At 40.9% G+C, this 11,683-nt stretch overlaps 1 protein-coding gene across 1 annotated transcript; it reads right to left on the bottom strand.

Annotated features, from left to right (window-relative positions):
* Window positions 1-4,685: 4,685 nt before the first annotated feature.
* On the bottom strand, window positions 4,686-11,683 carry LOC149104337 (uncharacterized). The gene is made up of 3 exons (XM_089299091.1): window positions 11,538-11,683; window positions 11,006-11,034; window positions 4,686-5,244 (listed from the first exon to the last, which is right to left on the bottom strand). The coding sequence occupies exons 1-3, from the start codon at window positions 11,673-11,675 to the stop codon at window positions 4,986-4,988; spliced, it is 426 nt and encodes a 141-aa protein (XP_089155217.1). The 5' UTR covers window positions 11,676-11,683; the 3' UTR covers window positions 4,686-4,985.

The raw sequence follows: 11,683 nt of genomic DNA, 5'->3' as shown, positions 1-11,683 counted from the left end.
GTACAAAATAAACATTTATTCGCGTCTCTTCACAATATCCTTATTCCCTAATTGAAATCTTTCAGCCCCCTATAGGAAAATACACCGCGCACCGCGTGAGTCTTCGAATCAACTGAAGCTTCGCGCCACATATTATCTTCTCTGTTGCCCTTACTTAAATCGTGCTGTAAAAAGGAGAGAAATGTAATCTACCATGTGGCATAAAATTTTTGCGGTAGTTTAATTTTGCGGATCGGTGATTTTATTGTATTTTGTGGAAATTATTTTTTGCGATTGTGAAAAAACTAACTTTTCGAGCTGGGAATCAATTTTTGCGATTTTCCGAATGTCACGTTTATTTGAAATACTACATTTTCGGCCCTTTTTTATACACTACACGGTTATCAGTCACTGTCTTAAGTTTTGCTCCAGTACATTGTGACTGATAGTGCGGTTTTTAATTGAGTGTCGAAAGTAATCAGGCAACTACTTAAGTTTTGGTTTTACTACAAGTTTGAGACTGGCTGTGTTGTCCAATTGCTAAGTAACTGATTTTGGTTTTGGTCTTACGACACTCAATTTAAAATTGCTCTACTAGCTTCAGAAAAAAAATTTCCTGATGAGTGGTTCAATGGGCTAGACGAACTGGATTCTCCACAACTTTCCCCCAGAGAAGCTTCTGAGCACTTCCAAACTGACACGAGGGGGACTGGGATTAGAGCAGACACGTGACGCACGACGAATAGTAACGGAAAGAGGGACTAGTTGTAGTCTAAAAGCCCCGGCCAAACGATCGCAACATTTCAACGCAACGTATCGCAACATTGTTTTGCGCGCATTTGGCCAGCCGTTGCGACATGTTGGGTTGGGTGTTGTTGCGTCAAATTTGACCATTTTCAAACCTTAGCCAACAGCACCCAACATGTCACAACACATCGCGACAGGGTGGCCAAACGCTCCCAACAATATTGCGATATGTTGCATTGAAGTGTTGCGATCGTTTGGCTCATTATTTTCTCGTCTCAGGTGTTTTCTTTGAGCATCTTTCTTTACCAAACTGAGAGCCGTTTTGAAAATTCAATTTAATTGTAAGGGACTATTTATGAACATTTCATTTATGTGTGATGTTCCAAGACTTTGTCAGTCTGTCCATAGTACACGAAGACAGAGCCTTGGAAACAAGGTTAAAAGAACATAAACGGGCGGTTCGGGCTGGAGAAAACAATTCCAAAGTTGCGCAACACGCAAACCAATGTGTCCATAGTATAGACTTCGACCATGCGACAATTGTAGACAAGGCTCGTAATTTTCACGAGAGACTTTTTCTCCAGGCCTGGTATTCGCAGAGAGACAACAACGCGGGAAACGAACATACTGACATCCCAGATGTTTACAAATCCCTCGCGTCATCACGCGCAGCGGTCGTTCGTTATGTTTTTGCTGGCGTAGCACGCGCAGAACTGTCAACCGTTAGAAAACCGTCACTCAGTTGGCTTTTTAAAAAACCGATGAAGGCCGAAGTTGTTTGGTCGAAACGTCTTTGAAGTTTTATTAACGTTGTTTCAGTCTAACGTTAACAAGAGTCAGTGTCAAGCACAAATTTTAATTCTGATGTCCATCCCTGACTGCAATTTTAGTATTTTCAGGTTAAAAATAATACTTTACTAAGATAGAAAAACACTAAAGAAATATAATAATAAAGCATCAAGGAACAAGGATGGTTAACGATGGAGAAGATTAACACGGGTTACAAACGACGAACTTGAAAAATTTAGGCCAAACTTTTCAAGATGGGCAAACTGTGACGTAGCTCCCTTAAACCATCGGCAGTTAATAATTGTGATCAGCGGCTTAGTGACTGTTGTAATCAAAAACGAAAAAGAAATAGAATAAACGAGAAAGTTAGTTGATATTAATTAAAAGCACCGAAAACGAAATCATTAAAGTTGAGCAAATTATCCTTCGTAATGCCACCGGGTGTCAGTAGGAGTTATTCCTAACGATAGGTTTTAGGCCTGTAGGGTGGGTTTACCGGCAAAAGCGAGCTTGGTAGATTTCGGCACTCTGGCTTGACGGCTTGAACAGTGAGGGCGCGAGACACACAGTTGAAGGCAGGGGGCTGAAAGACTGGCAAACAGGGTTTTTTTCTAAAGGAAACACTAAACGGGAATGGGGAAAGCTCTGCCAGAGCTAATCACTTGGCAGGCGGCACTTGTTACAAGATGGCAGAGGTACATGTGCAGGGTCTACTTTCTTAGTCCCGAGAGGCGAGGAAACAGTAGTAAACACTGAGACGTCTTCTGGAACACAGCAACTTCTTTAATGTTGAGTAAGCTTTGTAGATAATTCGCAGCTAATACACTTGTTTAGAGCGATCCTTGGTAATCGATTTGCATTTTTACGCCCTGTTTTATATCATCAAAAGTAAACAAAGGTGCTTACTAACACAAAGAGGTGTGGGCTTGATAACCACAGAACATCCGATTGGCTAATTCTCAATTATCATGATAGTAACAAAACGTACACCATTCTAGGTTCTGATAAAGATTACTTTGATCCCTGGGCTTTGATCTAATTAGTAAACCGCTCGTTGTGGACTAACGTAGCTGTTCAGGTGATATGCAAAGTATCTAATGGTTAGCAACAGACAACCCTGTGTTCCATTAACAATGTGACTGACGTTCATACTGTTACAGCTTTAACGTCACTGTTTTATCACCTAAAATAAACACAGTGTTCGCTAATACAGAGCAATACCAAAGCTTAATAGTAAGGAACGCGGGGGCAGGCTTCGTAACTACACAAAATCCGATTGGCTAATTCTTAATCTTCATGATACAGTCGAACCTCAGCTCTCAACAAAGGCTACCTTGGGGACAAACGAAAGTGGTCGTTGTGAGGAGGTAGGGGTGTAATCATAACACTAGCGATTTTTCGGGGGTGCAACATTTTTGTCCTTAAGAAATGCTTATGGTGGCATATAAGTATGTTACAAAATCAAATAAAATCAATAAAACAGACACCAAAGAGAAACAGAGATCAACGACGCCCGGTACGTATCAAGTTTCGTGATCTTTAAAAACATTGGGTTTTGTTTACACCATTCGTCAGTCGTTAATTCTCAGTGGCCGTTGTCGAGAGCTTATTTTGGCAGTTGGTACGCGTTTTAGTGGCCGTTGCCGTCGTGGCGAGGTGGCCGTTGTAGAGAGGTTAAAACAAGAGTAAATGTACGGACCGTCCGCGGGACAAAAAAGTGGCTGTTAAAGAGAGGTGGCCGTAAGTAGAGTTTCGACTGTAGTAACAAAACGTACACCTTTGTAGGTTCTGATAAAGTTCGCTTTGCTCTAAATTGATATGCAAAGTATCCGCCGGCTACTATTTGGTTTGTTCTGACCTCTAACTAAGTATGCTGCTAACTTCGAAAACCCCGTTGTAAGTGGTTTTTTTCTCTCTCTCGTGACATATTGAGCACATTATTTTCGTGTTTTTTAATTTCATGGGCGTTCCTAGCGGATTTATAACTGTAGCAAACATTCGCATCGACATCACTCGAACCTCAACATGTGATTGTGATGGCGTACGGGTTCGAAAGTCTGCAGCCTCTACAGCTTTCTCGTTAGACTGCCAGCAGTCTCTCTTTTCCTCGAAAACTGTGGGGGAAGAACGCAAAGCACGTAAGCGTGCTAGCGTGACTGTGAGCGTGACGTGCGAGCGGCGAGCCGCTGGTGGCGCGGGCGTCGGAAGACGAGCGAAAAGAGCTCATCTTCCGACGCCCGTGCTACTAGCGGCTCGCCGCTCGCATGTCACGCTCATAGTCACGCTCGCACGCTAACTTGTTTTGCGTTCTTCCCCACGGAAGATAGTCTCCTCCGCAGCCGTTTTTTGGGATGTCACGCAACGCTCCCCCAAAGAAACGGCTGCTCACATCCGAACAACATTCCTTTCACGAAATTAGCCAATCACCGCTTCCGTTCCATTTTCAAGAACGTTTTCGCGCCAAATTCGCCCTTTGAAACTTGTCCAATCAGAGTATGTCTTTTATCTTTGTATCCCGTCGTGGGAGATGTCACAAATGAACAGACAGATTTCCGGCTTTTGTTTGGGGACGCCGAAAAATACCGGCGACGCTTGAACCAGCTTTCTATGTAGCTGAAGACTCTTCAAGGTTCAAGCTAATTATTAGAAACTTTCAACTCAAAAACTTATTGTCGAGAAGGAAGATACCAGGAAATCAAGCACTTTCATTTACACTTTTTTCGTCTGTCATGATCGTAGCCTGCGAACACCGCCTATTTTTGGCGACGTGCGGCGTGAAACAAAAGCCAGAAATCCCTCGCATGTTCGCACCGCAGACCTTTTCGCGCAAAAGCTTACGTCATTCACACTTTGCTATTATGTGATTGGTCTGTTCAACAGAGCGCAAACAAACCACAAACACAAAAGGAAAAGAATGTGGTTCAGATGTGAGCAGCCGTTTCTTTGGGGGAGCGTTGCGTGACATCCCAAAAAACGGCTGCGAAGGAGACTAGACGGAAGAGGGACTGCTCGCAGTCTACTTTCTTGTCTCTGTTTAATAAGAGCTTAACTGAAAAGATTGACGAAAGGAGAAAACGTTGCCTCATACAACTACCTTGGACACCGCAAATGATGGCTGGTCCGTCCGTGCACTCACTATTGAGCTGCAAAAAACAAAAACACTAACACGATAACGTGAATAAATCATATTGGAGCGAAAAGCGAATAAAACGACTAAGACAAACTCTCAAAATACGCGCCTACACAGTGACGTAAGGAGAAAAGGTTGCTCACTGGAGCTACTTTCTTAATGTAGTTATATTGACAGTACATGTGTTGGTTGGTCCCGACGTGCATCTACAATCAAACTGCAATTTCGCTTTCCCATTACTTGCATCTACATAAATGGTAAACTGGTTGTAACCATTGTCACTCATGTCATCCCATACTTTCTGGCCGCCGGTCCCGGCACCTAGCTTGTTGGTTCCTAATTATGGATTGGAGAAGGCAATGGTGATGTCAGTGTCCAACATCCTGTAGGTTACGTATCCTGAACATCCTACAAATGTAGCCCAATCTCTTTCATAATTAAGAACTTTGCTTTCTTGGCCTGGCTTAATTGTCGTAGGCCATTCGAAGCCGTCCGCCAGTCGTCCATGCTTGTACCAATCTGTCACATACGTCATATCGCCGGAATTCGGCCCATTAGAAATTTTCACCACGCAATTGTGACTCTTCACCATCTTATACCTAAAAAGTTGCAAACGACTTCTTTTCAATTTCTTGTCTTATTTACATAATTTTAACTTGGCATTTTTAGTCAATTTTTGATATTATAAGTACCTATTGGATATTCTAGCCAATTCTACTTTGTAACTTTTGATATGTATCTTTATAAAATGAATAAAGACGCTATTATTATTACTATTATTATTATTATTATTATTATTATTATTATTATTATTATTATTATTATTATTATGAGTCCTTGAAGTCTTGCCACTTTTAACTTATGGTGCCGAGTTCAATCCGAGAGCCTAGGGCAGTCATCTTATTATTATTATTATTATTATTATTATTATTATTATTATTATTATTATTATTATTATTATTATTATTTTGGCCACACAAAAATTGATTCTATATAGAGCAAAAAATATCAACAAAGCTACCTCCGTCTCCCGTCTTTTGTTGTTTTTTGTTTTTTGCTCTCACCCCTAGTTTCACACTTTGCTACGGAAACGCTTACTATACGGGTTAATGTTTAGGTTGCGTTTCAAGTGCTATATATAGGCCTACAACACCATGGGCACTCACTCTGAAGGGCACCTCACTCCAGTCAAAAAGGAACTCTTGGGGACTAGGCAGTTATTGTATCACTACCGTTATGAAATTCTTTATTGTTTTTTAATCGTCTTAATCCAGATTGGCTGTCAAAAGTACTGCTAAAATCGAAAAAAAAATAGATCTTTTTGTTATCCTCATTTCTCTTACCGTCAAACCAAGTGAAGCGTACCCCCCAAGATTACATTAATGAATTGATTATTTGAATATTGAACCCGCTAGTCGTTTCAAGAATGCATTAATGAATTGATTACTGGAAAATTGAACCCAGTAGTCGTTCCAAGAATACGGCTAATGGGTTTAATGTTCAAAAAACTCAATTTAATATTGATTTTTGAAATGACTAGCGAGTTTTAGGCTCCATTACCAGCCGCTGTTTCAGGAAATGAGCCCGCACTCACGCGGACCCGAGAGAGAGGCGGGAATCGAGCCTAAGTGAGTTTCTGATAATTGAAAACTTGACAAGAAACGCAAATTGCGTTTTAAGACTTTTAACACTCGCCAAGCTGGGGATTTCATTTTTAATCAAATCAGTCAGTAAATCTTGGTTTTGATTTTTTGCGCAAATTTCAGAAGATCAGCTTTGTATGGATAACCTTCTGGAACAGTCATTTTCCATACACGAAACCATTCTCTAAAATTAGTTCTAAGCAATTCAAAATCCATGCCTCTCTCCGTCCATACACGCTCGATAAGCATCTTTTGCCTTTTGTTTTCTTCTTCCGGAATTGATCCATAGAACAATTCCAGCACGTCAGATGAAAATCTTGAAACAGCCATTTTGCTGTTTATACCAAGGCAACATATTTGTTCAATAGGAAATAATTCTGTTTTCCATTGACACACACCTCATTACCCATGTTAACGGCGGGTTAAAAATATCTTACTGCGTTGTGGTTTAAAGAGCAGCCATGCGTATGACAGCTCGGCTAAACGGCCTAGAATTTGCATATCCACGCTGAGTCGAGATGTCAACCCTACACACGTATATAATGAGGGTTTCTGTTACATTTCCTGAGATCTTTATTTTTACGAAATAATTCTCAGGTATAAAACATTAAAAAAAATTGTTCAATACCTGAGAGTCTTATTTCGTAAAAATAAAGCTCTCACAAAATGTTACAGAACCCTTATTATATATGTGTGTACCCTATTTGTGTGTCATTCTCAGTGGCGGATCCAGACCTTGAGCTAAGGGGGAGGGGGGGAAAGGGGTTTGTTTGCTTGCCCTACCGGCTTTTCTTCCTTCTGTGATTTCTTCTTTTTTCACCCAAAATGTGTTGGGCACGGACCCCCCGGGCCCCTCCCCCAGATCCGCCACTGATTCTGAATTGAACCACTCTAGTAAAATGTAAATGTAAAACTTGTTTATAGTTGGCATGCACTTAGCTATACTAGCACTAAGCTTAGCTAGTTTACAGACATGCCACTGAAACAAAGAAAACAATATTTCAAATAAACATGAATATATGTGTAAACTTCTCATCGCCTAGTTAAAACCGAGAAAGGTTGCCTGACATGTTTCTCTTGACGCCTGAAGACGAAAGCTAGTCAGCTTTACGCGACTCAGCGCCGTTAGTTTGACTTCTCGCAGCCGTGCGAGCGTGTTTGGACGACAAATTCGTATAACTGCGAAAGATCTTCAGAGAAATCCGGGATTCTGTGAATTAAGCCCTCGAGCTCCATCGGATGCGACTTAAGGTCGATTGTGCCAAACAACAAAGTTGCGCTTCATGATCAGAAACCGTGTTATATTCGACTTAGAGAGCCCAAATTTCAGCCGCCTATTTGATTCGCACACTCCCTGAACGATTCAGCTACGAGCCAGACAATCAAGAAAATACATAGCCACACTGCGGTCACAATAATTGGCGACTGCACAATCTTCGCCCATATAAGTTTAGATGATCTGTGTTCCGTCTTGCCATGTACTTATTTTATTTGCCATGTACTTATTTTAATCTTATTGACGCAGACGTGCCCGACGGCTTCGGTGGAATGGAAAGAAACTGCCCTGCTTCTCAGTTTCGGTGGGCATGTTGGTAAAATCACCAGTGATGGCGGCTAGTTTGGATACAATAACTCAGTCACACATCGGAGGAGAGTCTCTTACCTTAGGTAATCGAGCAGTGACAGTCGACTTTCACAGAGTATTGAAGAAGAAAGAGCCTGCGTGTTTAATCTGCGGGCGTGTTTGGGGTCATCACACAGCACTCCCTCTCCAGAAACCTACACCGCATTCTAGTTGCGGAAAAAACCGCTGACTGGCTAAAAAATCAGCTCCTGACTCCTGACTGAATCCAGGAGGGAACTATGGGGCGCCGAACTAGTCAATATTCCCTACATCTACCTATGGTCTGTTTGACTTTCTATATGCTCTGCCTCAATTCGACTTTTTACATGCTCAACTCGACTATTTACATGGTCAATTAATCACTTTTTATATGGTCACCACGACTTTTTTTTATGGTCATGTATTTATTTTGTTCATGGCATAGGGAGCATACAATCTTGTTGAATAGGAAGAGAATAAATAACGGAATGAAGAGAACGAAGTTTACCTTTGTCTCCTGCTGTTATTTCTAACGCGACCTTACAAAGAAAACCGCTACCTCAGCTACCTGCAAGTCCTGCTTGACACTGTAGTGCTAAACTCGTACTTAGGCCTTTTTGCGTTTTTTTCTTCTTACATTTAACAAATTGACGTCACTTTTTCATGCGTCTGTCCTGTTATTGATCATGAATTTCGTCATAACATTATTGAGTAGCTGTGGATTCACGAGGCGCCAGAATGTGTCGAAGACGCGTTCATCGCGATGTGTGAAAATACTCAAGCTATAGCTTAAATTCATGTTTGGATGAAAAGGAATAGATCGCAGTATACATGAAATTAGCGTGTTCTACGATTTTCGTTTGTTTTAATTATTCTTCGAGCTTTAGTAGCGACGAATTCTCTTCATTTAAGAATTCGGCCAAGGAGGCGAGACTGCTAAGAAATGACATACTAAGTTTAAAAATTAATCGTCCAGATTCACGAATTTTCACATGCTGCATTAAGACAAAAGTAAGAGTTGTAAAAGTCAGGCACAATCTCCTTCACATCGTTTTACAGGGAATCAGTGTAAAACATAACCACTAATCTTTCTCACTAGAATCCATGCGAAAATGACGACGGTTCGAAGTCCTCGTGTTCTTCGTGGCGCAACGCACTCTGGTAAAAGTGGCGCAGTGCACTCTGGTTAAATGCAATGCATTCTGTTAAAAAGTGATGAAATCGAGAATTTGTACCCCCTTCTATATATTCTTCTTGAATCCTGACTAGGGTATCTAAAAGATAGTACATGTAATACTGCGGGACATTCTGTTGATAGTGACACATTTAACGCAGTGATTCATCTATCTACGCGTTCCAAGACTTACGTCAATCTTTATTTCTTTAAGTAGTGTCAAATCGTGGTGTGTAACTTAAAATTTGTCCTTGTATGGATCAACTTCACGCATGATGACGCTTCGATGCATGATATGGCGAGGTGTGACAAGGGATCGAAACGAAAAAGCACATAGTGATCTGAACCATGTTTGGACATAAGACGATAAAAATGAAGACATATTGTACTATAATCGCAGTTTATTTCCAGTTTCAATTAAAGTAATCGGAATTCGAATCTACTTACAGTAAAACTAGATATATCGTAAAAGATAAGCTTACAGAATTTGAGTATCACCTGATGTAAAGTATAGCTGCATGTCCTAACATGAGTACATTTCAATGTGCCATGAGGCGACAGCGAATACTCGTGGCCATTTCCAGAAAGTTACGTGCTGTTACGTGATCAAATTCTCGTCACGAAAGATCGTGAAGCAAAAAAGATTCAGCAGAAAGACTGACCACGCACGAACGCGAACTTGATCTGTCTACTTTTATCGGAAAACAATAGAACTGTCACTTTGTCGCGTCATGCCGACAAGTTTTCCGTGCGAAAAGCGCTCTTTATATCCGATTTGCCGCTCACGCTCTCTCAAGAAAGTAGTTTTAAAAAATGTAATCTCAACAAGACGAGCGCATCGAAGAGGTTAGCGAAACATATTTCAATGTCATTGTCCGCTATTAGCGGATACCTTTCGATCAATTTGTCTATGGCTGTATAATTTTGCCGGTCGCACTTTTACAGGAAGAAAAGTCATGTCGCTGCAAGTCATCGCGCTCAACTAGTCAGGGAAAGCGACTCGTTTTTTCGTAAACGGCAAATTGAAACTGTATTGACCAATATTGTGGGGGAACACGCCAACAGCCGCGAGAGTAATGCAAGAACAAGGCCACGGTAACTTCGTGCCTGAATATGCTCTTCAGTAAAATACTCTGATTTGCAATATTATGAGGGAAATTTTACTGATGTTATACACGAGTCGTTATCATATTTACAGAACTATCCTGATAGCTAAATAACAAATATATCGGAGTAATTCTCACAGAGTATACCTGAGCGAAGAGAACCTGATAGAGTGTCTGAAGATCGAGAAAGAAAACCAACGAGTAAAGCTCCGCACACGGGTGTAAAATGTAAACAAAGAAACGCTCAAACAAGCGCCGTGATCCTTCAAGTCTTTTCCAAGTCTCGTGAATCGATTTCTTTATAAAAATCCTGCTATGTTGCTGGTTCCATTACTTTTCAGTCCTTTCCCGATTTTCTGAACCTTTCTGAAAGCTGCTGGGAGAAAGGGGTCTTTGTTCAGCGCCATAACGCTTCCCTCCACTCGAAGCTCCGTCAAACGGCATTGAAATTAATACCGAAAGGTCTCGATTACACACAAATTGGCACTTTACCAGAACCGTGTATCACTATTCTTTGATTCTGAGATGTTTTAGGGCAAAGCCAAAGTTGACTGAGGACGAAGCAAACGGATTTAAGAAAGCTCTATACAGTTCTCGCATCTATGAATTTGCGACAGCCTGTGCCAAAATCAAAATCTTGCGCATGCGCAAAAACATGATTGTGTTGCTTTAACAAAATTTGTTCTGCTCTACCTCGCCGAATTTTGTCTCCACACAAACTTTGAATCGCTTACACACCTAAAAACAACAAAATACTGTATAATGAACGTAAGGGTCAAATATTTTGGCGGGCTTCTGCCTGAATAGACTCTTAAAAAGCAAGATCAAACTTACTTGACAGACATCTTCAGCCAGATTAACGCCTGCAAATTGAAAAATTTCACAGTTTTGACGCTTGACGAAAATTTGTCCTGCTCCAAGGTAGGACGACGGCGCTTTTGAAGCTTTGTAGGGCTTGACTAATTTTGATAGGAAAAAAGAAAAACACTGTGCGCACTTGTAAAACGAAAGTGATAACAAATATTTTTGCAAAATCAAAAAAAATTCGCCTAGTGCGTGGGCCCATAGAGTGTTTGCTAGAGGTGCATTGTTTAGTCAGCATGGCGATTATAAAACGAGCAACTAAGGGCGAGTACGGGGTATTGTGTATGCTAGGTAAGTAAACCTCTAAGTTTTCGATTATACAGACGTAAATTAGTAGTGATTAGTGGTTTGCCCTCTTCATACAATATCAACCGTACAAACATAAGCTATTAGCTGTTTAACTTAAAAATATCAGTCAAAATTATTTCCTCGACAGGTGTTCATTCTCAAACTCGTACGATCGTGTGACTGTTTAATTAACTGGCCTAGCTAATGGACAAACCTCGGTGCCTAACGCGCCATATCTGAATCGAATCAAATGTCGTAAGTAACCGTCAGTGGTAATATAAATATCCAGAAGGCCGTAACAATTCCGTGAAGCTGTTCTTTGGGCTTTTACTTCCAAAGCAAGCAAAAACATGTTCAACA

This window comes from Orbicella faveolata, unplaced genomic scaffold (genome assembly GCF_042242905.1).
Source record: "Orbicella faveolata isolate gen_17 unplaced genomic scaffold, um_ofav_v1 contig_34, whole genome shotgun sequence".
Lineage (NCBI taxonomy): Eukaryota > Metazoa > Cnidaria > Anthozoa > Scleractinia > Merulinidae > Orbicella > Orbicella faveolata.
The sequence above is the reverse complement of the archived record's forward strand: the minus strand, read 5'-3'. Positions and strand labels throughout refer to the sequence as shown.

Coding starts and splice junctions, on each gene's coding strand:
- LOC149104337 (XM_089299091.1), bottom strand. CDS start 11,675: ATGTTTTTGCTTGCTTTGGAAGTAAAAGCCCAAAGAACAGCTTCACGG. Junction 11,035..11,537: donor ATGGCGCGTTAGGCACCGAG/GTTTGTCCATTA, acceptor TTCAATTTGCAG/GCGTTAATCTGGCTGAAGAT. Junction 5,245..11,005: donor TGGCTGAAGATGTCTGTCAA/GTAAGTTTGATC, acceptor GCAACTTTTTAG/GTATAAGATGGTGAAGAGTC.